At 40.1% G+C, this 15,697-nt stretch overlaps 1 protein-coding gene across 5 annotated transcripts in view; it reads right to left on the bottom strand.

Moving 5' to 3' along the window:
- The window catches only part of LOC116047681 (syntaxin-1A-like), a 59,842-nt gene that overhangs the window by 20,870 nt on the left and 23,275 nt on the right, over nt 1–15,697 (bottom strand). For all 5 annotated transcript variants that reach the window (XM_031296600.2, XM_031296599.2, XM_036001291.1 and 2 more), the window contains exon 3: nt 12,697–12,796. In XM_031296600.2, coding sequence (XP_031152460.1) covers nt 12,697–12,796 — 100 coding nt within the window. The remainder of the gene's footprint in view (nt 1–12,696; nt 12,797–15,697) is intronic.

The following is a 15,697-nucleotide window of genomic DNA, read 5'->3' as shown; positions in this document are numbered from 1 at the left end:
AATGTAAACATAACTTTTGCAAGAAAACTCCACAGGGTCCCTTTAAATAATAAAGGTCCCATGGCATGAAAATTTCACTTTATGAGTTTTTTTAACATTAATATGCGTTCCCCCAGCCTGCCTATGGTCCCCCAGTGGCTAGAAATGGCGATAGATGTAAACCGAGCCCTGGGTATCCTGCTCTGCCTTTGAGAAAATGAAAGCTCAGATGGGCCGTTCTGGAATCTCCTCCTTATGAGCTCATAAGGAGGAAGGTTACCTCCCCTTTCTCTGCTTTGCCCGCCTAGAGAATTTGGCCCACCCAAGAGAGAGAGACATCATGGCTTTCAAATGAGCAAAGTGGCAGTTGGTCAAGGCCACACCCCCACCCTCCACCTTGCCCCCCCCCCCTCTCTCCTCCTCAATAGCTACAGACACAGAAATGGCACATACTAAGGAAAGCTCATTGTGGGACTGGCTCTAGTGGCTGTAATTCTGCACCAAGGCTGAATTTCAGAAAAGACACTTCAGATACAGTATTAGGGGACCACTAAGCTCTATATAAAAGCATCCAAAGAGCAACAGAGAAATTACAAAGAGAAATGGGATACTACAGTGAAATGATACAATGATCATGGAGGATATACAGAGAAGCTAATCCAATCGGACAAATACAGAGGAAACAAGCAATAATTAAATCAAGTAGGCTATTTGAAACACGAATTGTCAAATAAAATAAATAAATATGAAAAATTGTTTTTGTGCGCAAGTCATTTATTCTAAAACAAACCCTAGCAGCATTACTATATGCTTGGTATACATCGGCATAAACTTGTGTCTCTTGTCAATAATTTTGCTGCCAATGGCAAAATGTATGCAGTATACAGCGAGCTGGTGGTCAGAGACCGAGCTGAAGAATTGGGCTGAGGCTCTCATGGTAAAATTAATAAGCAGTGCTCAGTGGTGTGTGTGTGTGTGTGTGTTTTTTCCTAACACTGCTTTGAAAATTCATATATGTGTCCACTTGTGCACAACTTCAGAAACACATAGAGGTGTAAGTGTTGTGGAAAAGTGTCGCTCTCACTCCTGTGTAACCATAGCAACCTCTAGTATCTTGCTTCATGAGGTCAGCTGCATCGGCATCAGAGATAATGACATAAAAACTGAGCATAGTTTTGGGCCGTGAGTAGAGTGTGTGTGTGTCTGTTAAGGAGTTAGATTAGATTTCCCCCTTGTGGTTACCAAACAGAGGAGGCCAACCTGCTCAATCAAGTGTCTATTCCGCCTCATTATTGGTTGTTTGAAAGGAGGAAGAGAGCAGACACTGATGAATAACTAGAGGGAAAAGTGAGAGGGGAGCAAATTAGAGGGCAAAACTGAGGAGTCAATTGAGCTGTGGCCTCACACTTCCTCCCTCTCCCAGACGCTCTCAAATGAAATCTTCAGGTCACGCATGTTGCCATCATTAAGACTGTGTTGCTATAGCAATGTGTGCAGTCGGTCCTCTTGCCAGCATCAGATTGTTTCAAAGTGGCAGAGGGAAAGAGATGCATAGAGATACTTTGAGGCAGGAAGAAATGCAGAAAATGTGGAACTAGAAGAAGGGCAGAAAATGAATATAGGATAGGATAGGATATTTATCAAAATGTAATTAATCTTTTTTTAAGGCTAAAGTGCCCACTGTTTTAGAAAATAAGCCAGCCTTTAAAAAATGAAACAATATCTTTTTGAACTGCTTTAAAAACTAGGACATTGTAGTTACATGCGCATGTATCGTCAGCTACCAGAGCACCAGGACAACTGTGAATATGACTACTCCGACAGTTGGCAGAACACTGGGAACAAATTCAAATATCCATGTTTGCCCTGACAAAATTAAACCAGAATGGCAAACAATGCAGAGACACAAAGCAGAATAGCTCCTTCAACATTTCACAATTTCAATCGAACAAAACTTTAAGTTAAGAAGCTCACCATTTAGGGTTACAGATCTGGTGGAAAAGGTCAAAGAATCAGAACAGCAAGGAAGATTTTGTTGGGAAAACTATTTGGAAAACCGTATTTGTTAAATCAACAATACAGAAAAAACGTTACAATTGCTGCGCTCAACACCTGTAAAGACATGATTGGATGTTACTAATTAGCTGGTAGCCAGGCAGCTGATAAATGAGCCAATGACTGTAAAGCATGAACAAAGCTGATGGGAGGATCTGGAATGAAACTAGAAAAGTCAGAGGGCATCTGGTGCCCAGGTGAATAACACTGAAGAGGCCTGGGAAAGAGATGGGAAGAGAAAGTGAATGAGCATAGATCCCAAAAAATGTTGAACTTTTCCTTTAACCTGCAGCTAGTCTCGCATTGCCAGACCTATCTCCACAGCGCTGTGGAGTAAGGTCTGGCTACACCACACATTCTGGGATAGTAGAAAAAAAACGGGTGGTTTGCTTTTCTTTAAACCAAAAACAATCATTTTGGGCGGCGCTAAGTTCTGGACGCAGCGACGGTGGCTCTGCAAAATGGTCTCGGGAAGGAACATACAATATTAAATTAAGTTAACTTTTCACACATTACAATAACATGAGCTATTTAAATTAGCTCGATACATGGTTAAACGTAATTTGTTCTTACCAGTGTATCGCCGTGTGTACTTCGTCCATAGCAATCCCCACTAATCGGTCCCAAAAACATCCCAGTTAGAGAGCAAATGCCATGAACATATTTCTTGTAAATTTTTACACTCATTCACCAAAAGAACCAAGCAGGCTTGCCTTGTTGCACGATCCAGATATTCTTAAATACTTGCCATTTTCAGCGTGTAGCTTGCTTGTTCGAAGTTTGTTGTTGTTTCCCAAAGGGAAAGGATTTTGACAACGGCAACACACAGAGTGCAGAAGGTGAGGGGCAAAGCCTGACTTCAGGCTTTATCCTGGTAAAGTACTTCTGTTGATCCAGAAAAACCTGCACCTAACACTGCACCTGAAGGTCAATATCACATATAGCATGGTGGGCACCATTCACCAAAAAGATGCCAACTTGTAGCGAGTATACTGGTATTTGTTTGCTGCCATGTTGACAGTCTTTGCAAACGCACCAGATCAGATTTCACTTGCACTATACTGCCAACCGCCATGTCGACTGATCAGGATAGAACCTACATCACTTAGGATGTAGGTTCCATCCTGATCAGTAGACAGGACAATTCTTTAAGCATCAATTCTACAAAAGCTTTGATTCTACAGCAGCAGCAGTTTATACACTCATAAGAATACCATCCAAGTTTCTTCTTGACTGTCACAATCAGCAGTCTGTCTTTCCCATTTCCCATTCCTATTACTATATCAGTCTGATGTCAGAGTACCATAACACTGACAAGACACCAAGCATGTTTCCTCCGCTCTAACTCAGGGTCAATTGCTGCCACTCCAATAGCTAACTTGCAGCCATTTATCTTTTTCTCCATTTCACAGCCTCTCTCTCTGCCTCCCTCTGTTCTCTCTGTAAATATATTACCAGTCCTTTTGTGTGTTTGCGCCACTTATTGATCGTCTAGAGTCCAGTTGTCTGATGTTTAAGAGAGACAGAATGCGAGCTCATCCCTCAAACATGACCTATTATTTGCCTTACTGCAGAAATACAGAATGAACTCATGTAATGACAAACTGACAGCACAGATACCACTAAACCAGATACCACATACATCCCTACCTTTCATTCAGTTGTTGCACAGCTTTTCTACAGTTAATCACAAGTGTTACTATTGAAAATCCTTGTTATGGATATTTAGACTTCTCCTTTATTCCATGATAAATAGTATATAAGTAAATATACTAATAAGCAAACTAGCACACTAGTAAATATTCAGCAGTTACTTCAAGTTATATTTTGTATTATTTTAACAAAATTTGTGAGATTGTTTTTATTGTTGAATCTTTTAAAATTAAAAGTTTGTTATAAACATAGCGTTCTTTTTTTATAATTGTAAAAAAACCCAGGATAAACTAATATTTAATGAAACCTCGACACTTTGATCTGCCGTCAAACAAGGTACGAGGTTTTGGGAGATTGGTACATACAAATTCTACAATGTTTCTAACCTTAGAAATCAATTTAGACTAATATCACAGTACACAGTACAAGATATCTTTTTTGGGGCATCACTCAAGAGCAGATGTGGGTGTTGTACCTTTTTAAGTCTCTGCTAACAACTCCGCCCTTCACTCTAACAACCCCTCTTTCTCCTGCAACATCTTCCAAGACAGCGTAACAGGGTTACTGTCACTCTGAAGCCTCCCAACGCTCGACATTTCAATCTAGAACAAATCCCTAACACCACACGCCTCTCACGGACCGCTGGCTCAAGAGTCAAAAAGGACAGAGGGCAGTTCAACTGATTTATCTTACTAGCTTTGACCTCTGTATGTGCATACATTAGTATATGTGTGTGTGTGTGTGTGTGTGTGTGTGTGTGTGTGTGTGTGTGTGTGTGTGTGTGCGTGCATGCGTGCGTGTCCTTAGCCTTGCCTTTGAACTTCCACATCATATTAACCTCACTTTAAGACAGATATTAATATTCCACAGTATAAAGCTGTGACTTCAATGGCTTTAACAGTACAATACAACAGCTCGGACATTATGAGGGAGATGTAAGAGAAAAGGAAATAGAGAGAGAGAGACAAAGGGGATAAAGGAGAGAAGCGAAGAAATAAGATGGTTGAGGTGGAACAAAGAAAATAGAGAGCTGGGGGAACTTATACAACACTTTCAATTTTTGGTTGAGGGTGGAGGAGTTTTGGCACTCCGGGGGAGGGAGCACACTCAGCCAAAAACTGATACTAGAAATAGTAACACTCAAAGGCTGCAATTAAAACAAGCATCTCCAGAGCTGCGAGTCGAGGACTTTAAAGAGTCAGAGGAAAGATGCTCTTCAGAAACGGGAGGCTGAGATGTCAGGGGGGGCAAACACTAAGTGGTTGGAAAAACAGAATGTTATTAAATAAATGTAAATAAACTCTTAAGTATCTGCATTAAAGAGCATATTCTGTGCATTTAAGTACATTTTGCAGTGGCATGGTGGTAGTTCAACAACATTCAAAATGTGGATTTTGTACTTTATTTTATAGTATTTCTGAGGTGTATAATTCAATCTGCACCACCCATAATTTGTCCTCCTATATAAATTTGAGATTCCCACTATTTTTTTTAATTGGTTTGAGTCAGTCAATCAATCAATCAATCAATCAAACAGAAAAAGAGTCACCCGGTTAAATGGCAGTGGCACTCCAGGATCGAGCTGTCTCGGCGAAAGGACACCACAGCTCCCGACATCCTGCTGGAAACCAACGCAGGCACGGAGGCCACCCAGCTCACTGTCCGATGCCACACTAGCTAGCAGGACGCCCAGCAGAGAAGATCGTAGCTGACAGGCATCTTCACCTTTTTCTCTGTGTTTACTCGGTTGTTTACATTTGAAAACCTCGACCGGCCAGGCTAGCAGAGTGAAAATCAATTCACAAAAGATATGTGTTCCTCTGGTCCAGAGTAAAAATGCAAATGTGAAAACGGAGTAATAGACAAACAAAAGCAAATTAACATTTCATTTCTCTATTGTATGTGACAAGCCCAGATTGAGTTGCTCGGTTTACACTAAATTGTGGACTAATTATCTAGCATTTGCAGCAGTTGGAGTTTGATCCAACAATAGAGACAAAACACAATTCTTAACTGGTTTTCTGTTAGCTTTGCATTGATTTTCTCATCCTCTGGGTAGTATAGACAACACTACAAGATATTACTCTAGACTGCTTGTCTCAAATGGTCTTAATGTACGGACCAGGGAGGCACATTAAGTGCACAAGAATCAATCATGACCACTGCTCAGGTTTCCAACCACAGTCCAAAAACAAACATGACAGGCTAATTGGAAACTCTAAAATTGCCCATCGGTGGGCTTTTAAGTGTGTGTACAGATGTCACGCATGGATGGATTATCTTGTTTTGTGTTGTTAATTTACTTACTTAATTTACTTAACATGAAATTGTATTTTTGCGCTATTTTTCAGCTTCTTCTAATTAACACAATAACCAGTAGTTTGAAAAAAATAACACCTTAAGCTACACTGTAAGAAGATAAACCCATATAAAATCACTTTAGCCTTTTCCTTAATTGCATTTATAACAATGAGTTTTCTGGCTTTGACTATTTTACTACTCTTCCAGAAAAACAATGTACATGTGGACAACTAAGGTGATCATTTTTGTCATCCTCTGCTACAAAACAGATTCAACAGATACAACTAGACTTTGCTCCAGTGAGGATCTTGATGATAGGTATTTAACCTGCAACTAAAGAGAGGGGGAATGAGAATTGAAATAAAAGCCATTAGCCACACCTAGTTATCAAACTACAGAAACAGAGAGTTGGTGAGAAAATCTACCGTGAACTGTGCTTATCTCTGGAAACTGCTATCTGATTGAAAACTGTAGGGAAGAGAAGAGGAACTAGAAGTGTTGACAGAGGAAAAAAATGTGACAAGTTTAATATGAGAAAACATCTAAAAAAAAACCCATTGTCTTAGTGTCATAAAGACTTATTTTCCAATACTCTAGTGTTGATTAAAAAAGTACACCTAAAGGTTTTAACCCTTGTGTTGTCTTCCCTTCAAACTTGAAAAAAACAAGGTTTTTTTCGCCGTTTGTTTTTGCTTTTTCCAACGTTTTAAATTTAAAAATTTTTCTTCTACACATTTTCAGCGCTTATTTCTACGTCCCATATTTTCTGATATAAAACAAAAATTTAAAACGGGTCAATGTGACCCGAAGTCAACACAAGGGTTAATACCTCCATCCCGCCAAATGTCACATTTCATTTCAACGTCCCACTCTCCGAGGCAAAGCTGAGCGCAAAGGCCACTGATGCTCCTGCAGGAGAAGCAATCCTCACTGACTTTCGGCCTTTCATTATGAAATCTATCAAGTATAGTCTAATCGATCAAAATAACAAGAAGCGCTGCACAGGCCCAATAACAAAACCTAGTAAACAAAACAAATAATGCATTTATGTAATGGGCAATGTGAATTCAATCATGCTTCTAAATATAAATGCATCTGTCGTCCCTTCCTGCATTAGAGGAATTTGCTCATGAGGGAACACAGGTTCAATACTCGTTATGACCCGATGGCTATTACCTAATCTATCATCATTATTGAACCTACTACTGTACACAGATGCTGAGCACAGCCCACACAAATCCGTAACACCCACCAAGTAAACACACACACACACACACACACACACACACACACATCATTGCAATTCCCTGGTGGAAAGTTGCTATGCTTCATTTAGGGGGGTGGGTAAACTGTGATATGGAATAATGTGTAATGCAGGGGCGAAGGTAATATTACACAGAGGCAGCTGCTTATGTGTCAGCTTATGTGTGTGCACGGGCTCCGCTAGTGGGCTGGAGTTAAACCCATGGAGATTACGAGGAAACGTTTCAGTCAGCGTACACAAAAGCTCCCCCAGCAGAGGAGGAGGAAGAGGAGGAGGAGAAGGGTGAGGTCGGGGTCGTGAAGATGGCCAGGTGGGTGGTGGCGGGGGAGATGTGATGTGATTATGAAATTGATCAACTGTGACAGAAACAGAAGGTTTACCGTTGCACACTGTTACGCTGAGTTGTGAAAGACACACTCTCAGTATCACACACTCAAAGTTTCACCTAATTTCAGAGAAAGAGTGGGGAGAGGAGGATTCAGGTGAGAAACTACTGTGAGAATACTTGTGTTAGAAAAGGAAAAGACTCATTCTCATCAGGAAGGAGATGAAGTTCGATTTAGTAGGAAGGAACAGAAACAAAAAAGGCTCCTCTCACAACAGGGGAGAACATAAAAGAATACCAGCAAAGACTTTGCTGGACTTACTTATACTGGCCTTTCATGTGAGCAACACTTTCAATGCAACAATGAATCAGTATAGATCTAAAGCACATTAGATTTCACATTAAAATGTCATTGTGCAATTAGTTTTGATGACACACTCCAGTGGCGGCTGAGCACAGAAATGTTACGGACTGTAAGCACACCGGTCACAGAGACAGAAAGACTACATAACAGCACTGCATAGTTCTTATGATCATCACACCAACCCTATTTTATATGAATTATGTTCATTTATATAACTCATTTTCAACAGCTAAGATGTTTTGGAAGTAACTGTAACTGGCGCCTGACCAAATCAAAGATGTAGGGAGAAGCTCAGGGTGTTTGATTGGGTACACAAAGCACAAGAGAAAGGAGTTTGTATCCCGTCTACTCAAGTCAGTGTTGCCTTTTTTGTCATTTATTTAATTTAGGGCAATTCATTATCTCACTCCAATGTGCGCACGCGCACACACACACACACACACACACACACACACACGCACGTGTCATCTGCACACCCTGGCTAGTTAGAGGGCTCATCTGATGCCTGCTGCTGCAAGCAGATCAATGTTTTTGAGGTAGGTGGGAAGAGGAAAAGGGATTTGTGGGGTGTTACTAGCTCAATTCAATTTTATTTATAGTATCAAATCATAACAAGAGTTATCTCAAGACACTTTACAGATAGAGTAGGTAAATCACTAGTGTGAATAACATCCCCCTCGTGAGAGCAGGGGTTCACTGCTCCTGTTATAACAGTAATTAATCTCTTTCTGTTTTCCATTCAGAGCTTCTCTGAAGCATTACTGACTCATTGCATTTTTAAACATTGGTGTTGTCATGCAGAGCTGAAGAATATAGGTGTTTGCTGGCTTGAACAATGTAACCTTATATGGTTGAATCAATAAATTAATTGACGATGAATCACATGTGGGAAATACACATGGGTGCAGTGGCGACTGGTCATTAGGGGCCGGTGGGCCCCACCTCTTGTCAACAGAAAGAAATGCAAACAAATGTTATTTTTAATTAATTCTATAATTTATTGTCTTCTATGAATATAACATCTTCCTAAATTTTATATAATTTGTGGTAGGATTTTATTTCACATTCTGCCCCTGCCTTGCTGCCTCAGACTGCGTTCTCCCGTGTTCGCGGTAGACTACGGCAGCCTGAATGTGTCAGAGTGGGGCTAGCCCCTCTCACACAATGCAATGTGCATTGTACGTGGGAAATTATTAATATGCATGCTCAGAGTGTTAGTGTGTTTAATGTAGATCACACGAATTTGATGGCCAGTAGGGCTGACGGCCAGTAGCCCCACCACAGCGTCATTTCATATCCCAGATATGATTGGCTGTCTAGCACGGCGCCAACAGTCGGCAAGCAGAGCGAAGAGGGGAGATTGTGTTATCGTCTCTAGCTAATTTCAAAAATGATCGAAGTGGATTTTATACTCAAGCACAGGTTTGAACCCTTTGGAGGAGAAACTGGAATTAACACGCCTTGGTGCCCACCAGCCTCAGGATATTGTTATCACTCAAACTGATGGTAAAAGTAACCGTGGTTAAATGTGGAGTGGTTAGCTTACAAAATAAGTCAAGTTTACCCAGAGGAAAAACCGCCACGTCACATTTCTCTTAGAGACCCCTCAGCCTCGGTGAGTGAAAACACATTTTATCATCCTGCCTTTGTGGTCTGTATGTTGATCATGTTGTGTTGGATCGATTGATATTACGTTAGATGGTGACAAGTGTATACATATTCGGTTGGTGTCATAGAATTAATCTGTATGCATCGCCGCATGACGTTAACTTTTTCTGGCTAAACTCTAACGTTACTACCATGGCCCCTAAAAGCACTGTCATCTGGTGGTGCCTGTAGCCGGGCTTGCAGTCACCTATTGACGGCTGAACAACTGCCGCTGGTATGTGTTCACGTTACAACGCTGTCTGTTTTGTGGAGCCATGCGATTTGTTGACATGTTAACAGAGTGAGATACAGAGTATTCTAGTTTTACTGGTATGTAGCCCATCTTTTAAAAGTGTGCCCTACCAATTTTTTAGATATAAAAAATGCCACTGCATGGGTGAAACATTTGAAAAAGAGATTTGAAAAAGTCATAATCCTTAAGATTTCTGTTCTGGTTCATTTGGCTAGGAGCATCTTATTAATACAAGAGCACCGTATGAAATTACCTCACTACCAGCCGTGACAGCGATGCTGGTATTGTTTTCACCTTGTGAGTCTGTGTGTGTGTGTGTCATCATGGCAAAATGTGATCCTGCAGACACATACTGTAGCGGAAACTACCACTACGCGGTTTTGACTACTATGTCAGGTGTTTATATGTCTGTCTGTCTGCGGACACATTTTGTCACCGCGATAGCATCGCAACCGTGCATAATGCAGTCACGAAACTTTACAGGCATGTTGTTGAGATCAAAATGAAGGTCAAATTCGAAAATGGGTGTGGTCCGAGGAAGGGTGCCAGAAGTAGAGGAATAGGAAGTAGGCCCCTGGCCTAATTTGCCGTTACACCAGGGGAAATCCCATCGCAAGATGGTCTCTGGTTTGGTGTATTGAAGATGATGGTGGGGGACAGTTTCACAAAGATAGATTTTAACTATTGCTCAGACTTCAGTGAGACAATACTAAATTCATTTGTTGCACAAAGCTGTCTCAGTAGGACTAAGTTGTTATGACTTCTGCATAAATTCAGACTTTATTCAAATAAAAAAAAACATGTCTGCCCTTTTTAGGATTAGGACAGAGGGTAGAAGCAATAAAAATGAACGTGCTACCCAGATTATTATATCTGTTCCAAAACATTCCAGCAGAACTTCCAAAGGGGAAATTTCAAGAATTAGACAAATTAATATCCCGATTCATCTGGCAGGGGAAGAGGCCAAGAATTCGCTCTAAGACTCTTCAACTAGCAAAAGACAAAGGAGGCCTCTCTCTCCCAAATATTGAGAATTACTACCAAGCGGTGCAGATAAAAATGTTACTTAATATCTGCAACCCTTCTTATAAAGCCAAGTGGAAAGACATAGAATGTCGGATATCTAGTGATATTCCATTACAAGCAATCATCGGGGACAGTGGGTTGGTTGCCTGTCTAAAAGACATAAACCCATTGATGAAAATGTCAATTAAGATTTGGCACAGGGTAATCAATGAAAACAAGGCCAAAGAACCATACTGGATCATAAAATGGATAGGATATGACTCAGATTTCTTACCAAACAGGATGGATGCAAGATTTAAACAGTGGGCTAATAAAGGGCTAATAAAGCACTGTGACCTCTATGAGGGGGGCACGCTGCGACAATTCCTGGATCTTAAAAATCGATTTGGTTTAACCAGCCAGGATTTTTATAGATTTTTGCAACTTAGACATTTTCTTTCTTTGTTTCAGCAAATAGAGAGTTATACATGTATACAGCAAACTTTCTTACTTAATCTATAATTATTACTATTTGTGTTGTTGATGTACCATCGCAGTTATTATCACACCACCATAGGATATTATTTGCAGGAAAAATTTATGAATGAGGAAAGTTACATATGGAGATTACAAATGTATTCATCTTACAGCTGTTATTGTCTATTTTACTCACTGCTGTATGTTTACCTATTTTATTTATTATTTTTTTTATTCATGTAGTTATCACTACCACTTCTTATTTTTTGGATTCTTAAGTTCCCTACCAGTCCAGAACCGGTATAGAAGTACTGTGATGGGAGAGAGTGTGGGTGCTTTTGTAATGATGTTAATTTTTCTTTCTTGATCAATGGCATGTATACAGACTTAAGAGCAACATGTATAACTTATTTTTCTTTAAATAAAAAGTTTAATAACAAAAAAAAAACAACAAAAAAAAACAAAAAAACATGGCTGTTCAAGCACCTGCATCGAGTCACTCAGCTCCGTTCACTGCAGCAGAAAATATTTGCCTTCTGGAAGATTCCAGTTAGAACAGCAAAAATTTGCAACGTGTGTAACAATACAAGTTCTAGTAGCATAAGATCTCAGCGCATTACAAACCTGTAGGCTGTAGCAGAGCTGAGATGTGGGTTCACATCTGCTAACTCATCAGGAGTTTAAAACAACTGACAATGTCCTCCCTGCTGTAGATTTATTAACAGGTTAGTGCACATTCTAAAAACTCTTTCCCTTCTCATTGCTCGCTCCACAACCTTGTTAGCCTGGCTAACATTTTAGGATTAAAATAAGCCAGTCTTTATTTTTGTGAAACTGCTAAGAGAAAGATTAAGACTGACCTAACACTACAGACCAGTCTAAAATATCATTGGGGAATGTGAAGGCCATATGAGTAAAACATTCAGTGACCTCTTGTTCCATGTAGGAAGGCATCTGCATTCATAATGTTTCTCCACTAATTTCAGCCCGTCAAACCGTCATCCTTATATTGCTACTGGAGTCACCTAGTATGTTCTCTTTGTGTAAATGAAGTGACATTTAGCCCTGCCAACCATGCCCCAATAGTTCCAGCTGAGCATAGGTTAAGTGCCTAAGTTCCTCAAAAGGCTCTGGCAAAAATGTGGCAGTGGAAAATTCATTGATTTATTCTGATTTTTCATTTTATGTCAGCCACTTGTATGGCATTTCAGAACCAGAGGATACAGATGCAACAAGACTATTAGATAAAACCAGAACAATAGACTAAGCTAAGCAAGGAAGGTGAAGGTCCCAGTATGTTGAGCTCTTTACCCTGAGAGAATTATGTTTGAGGGAATTAAATAAGAAGAAACAGAAAAGACAAACAGCCTTACTCTCATCTGGGTTAGGTGAAGCGAGGATGGCGCTGTGCTTCCTCTTCACCTCCTCAACTTTCTCTGCCAGAGATTCGATAAAACCCCGGATTTCCTCCACCTGTCAAGAGAGAGACCAAATGGTACTTTAGATCTCCTCAGTGCTGAGGCAGGAAGTACCAGTGATTAGTCTGAGTGATGTTGATAGAAACCAAACTGAAGATGTTATTATCGTATTAGAGGCAGAATGAAAGCAGAGTCAAGCAGGTTTAAGTGAAAGAAAACATAGAAGGGTTTCATGTTTATTTGGGCTCAATCATCATTTCTCTGTGACTTTCAAACACTGGAGCAATCTGTCATGTATGTGTGTGATGTGTGGACTAAATTAGCAGAAAACAGGGCTGTATTCAAACTAAAATCTTTCAAATTAACATACACAGATACACTCATCAATATACAGCTGGTATTAATAATTAACACAAATAGAGCCACGTCCACTTCATTACAATGAATGCCTTTTTGAGGTCATTTTAGTCAACAACTGGCAGGAAAGATGAATCCCTATGTGCTGTGAAATTGACTCAGTTTTCTACTTTTGATAGTCAGAAAGTCTTTACAACCTGTGATGTAGTTCAGGGTATGATACGACTGCACAATGACAGAGCTGCACAAAGCAACAAAAAAATGATGTGGGTACACTACATTGCGAAAAGTATGTTGATAACCAAACATTACACCCATATTTGATTGTTGAATATCTCATTACAAAACCATGGGCATTAATCCGCTGCTATAACAGCCTCCACGCTTCCTGGAAGACTTTCCAGAAGATTTTAGTGCCTGGCTGCATAGATTTGCTCCGACTCAGCCACAAACGCATTAGTGGGGTCGGCCGCTGATGCTGGCCGATAAGCTCTGGCTCACAGTCGGCATTCCAGTTCATCCCAAAGTTGTTGGGTTGGGGTTAAGGTCAGGGTCATAGGAAAGAGCCTTCCCCAAACTGATGTGACAAGGAACTACACAACTGTCCAAAATATCATTGTGTGCTTTAGTATTAAGAAGTGCCTTAATTAGACCTAAGGCACCTAGCCCAAAAGTATACAAATGTCATCATTAAAAAAAATGAGCTAGCAGCAGCAGGCTAGCTGGTTCCCTCGGTTTCCCTCTATGTTCATATTTAGCGTACAGACATGAGACTGATATCAATCTTCTCATCTAACTCTCAGCAAGAAAGTGAATAAACGTCTTTCCTAAAATGTTGAACAATGCCTTTAAGCATGTCATTAAATGCATTAAAGAAAACTGAGCCTGGAAGTGCATCACATACATATTCTCTGCACTTCACACCATCATCTAACACTGAGTTAAAGGTTTGACATTCCTCCCTGCTGCCTCCAAAAGCTGTGCTGCCTCTGGTTTAGGTAACAGCTGGACGAGCAGCAGGTTACATCTGTCAGTGACTTCATCAATATCTAATTTCATCTCAGTCTGTCATCTACTCCCGATCACTTTCTCCTCCTCTACACCTGCTCCGCTACAGGCCAGCCTGCTCTCCCTTCATTATTTTCTACGATGAGTCATAGTTACTGTATTTGACTTTTCCATTTGCAGCCCACCTTTTCTCTGTCACTTCTCAAAGCTCTGCGTTCCCTTCATTTCTCCATCCATACATTCTTGAGCCCTCAGCCTTGTTCATTATTCTCCCATTATCTCTTTAATTAGCTGCTGATTGGATCCGTCTTTTTTAATAAAAACATAATTGGCTCTGGAAGACCACTATGGAAAGACCAGAAGGCACACTGGGTGAGTACAGAGTTGAATACATGTAAGACAGACAGGTGGGGAGAGATGACAAAGTTAAGTGAGACAGGAACGCAGGGAGGAAGAAGTGGCAGAGACGGTAAGTGAGCGGAAGATGAAACCACTTTAAGCTATCTCAGTTTAGAGACCATGTGTTAGTGAGTCATGGTGCGTCGCTCAGGTCTCATAAGACATTAGGCAAATTGTATTGGTGTGAAAAAAAAAACAATTTCAGACATGCAGAAACAAATAAACAGACACACAAACACACACTGATTTTATAACTTTCCTTTATGAACTTGATATGCTTGTATCGATCAAGACATTTGTCGGCATCTTGTAATGCCCTGTTAAGGAGCCAAATCCCACAGCTGGTCCTGATCCTACTTCTACTACATCTAATTTTTGTTGTCAGTCAAATTCTTATCTGGTAAGGAGAAAGACTGGAGGGCATGAGGCCACAGTTTGTCTATCTTGCCTTTGCTCACTTCATTCTTGCATCATCTGGTGAGGGATTTTGGGGGGCATGAAATGAGCCTTGCTGCACAATGTAAGAAGTACTGACAAACGTAATGGTGCTTATATGCATCTCAAAGATTGACTAATTCATAAAGATAAGGCTAACAATCTTTTAATCACTTTCATTAACTCTTACAGGAATTTCTTTAAATGCTTTTTTTGTCTCACTGCATGAATGTTGTTGTTTGTCTTTAAAGCACTTTGTAACATAATGATAATCATAATTATAATCATCAATGGGTAATGGACACATTTATACTTTTTCTTTACCATAAACTTAAGAGGTATAAATAGCTTAAGTAGATAGAAGTAGATAGAAAATAAGAATGAGTGTTCCTAAATTGATCATAATTTAACATAAACCTGTTTTACTTCAATACTGATGTAAACAAATCTTTTATAGCAACCCTAAAATGTTAATAACTGAATTCATGACCGCATAAGATCGGAGCCTCAACGAAGCATCACATACTGCAGAAACATGCATACACACACTTCTGTCAAAGCTGTGAAGTGAAGTCAACATACAACATATGGTACAGATTCGTTCTTACACATACAGACTAAAAGTGTGGCTATAAACGGCCCAAGTCAGATGTCATAGCCTACCTGCTGTTGAACAACATGGTAGAAGGTAAAGATGTCATTACAGCTACCATCTGCAGTGATTAAACAACTCCAGAAAACCTTTTTTTAAACTTAA

Source organism: Sander lucioperca, chromosome 5, assembly GCF_008315115.2.
Source record: "Sander lucioperca isolate FBNREF2018 chromosome 5, SLUC_FBN_1.2, whole genome shotgun sequence".
NCBI classification, from domain to species: Eukaryota; Metazoa; Chordata; class Actinopteri; order Perciformes; family Percidae; genus Sander; species Sander lucioperca.
The sequence above is the reverse complement of the archived record's forward strand: the minus strand, read 5'-3'. Positions and strand labels throughout refer to the sequence as shown.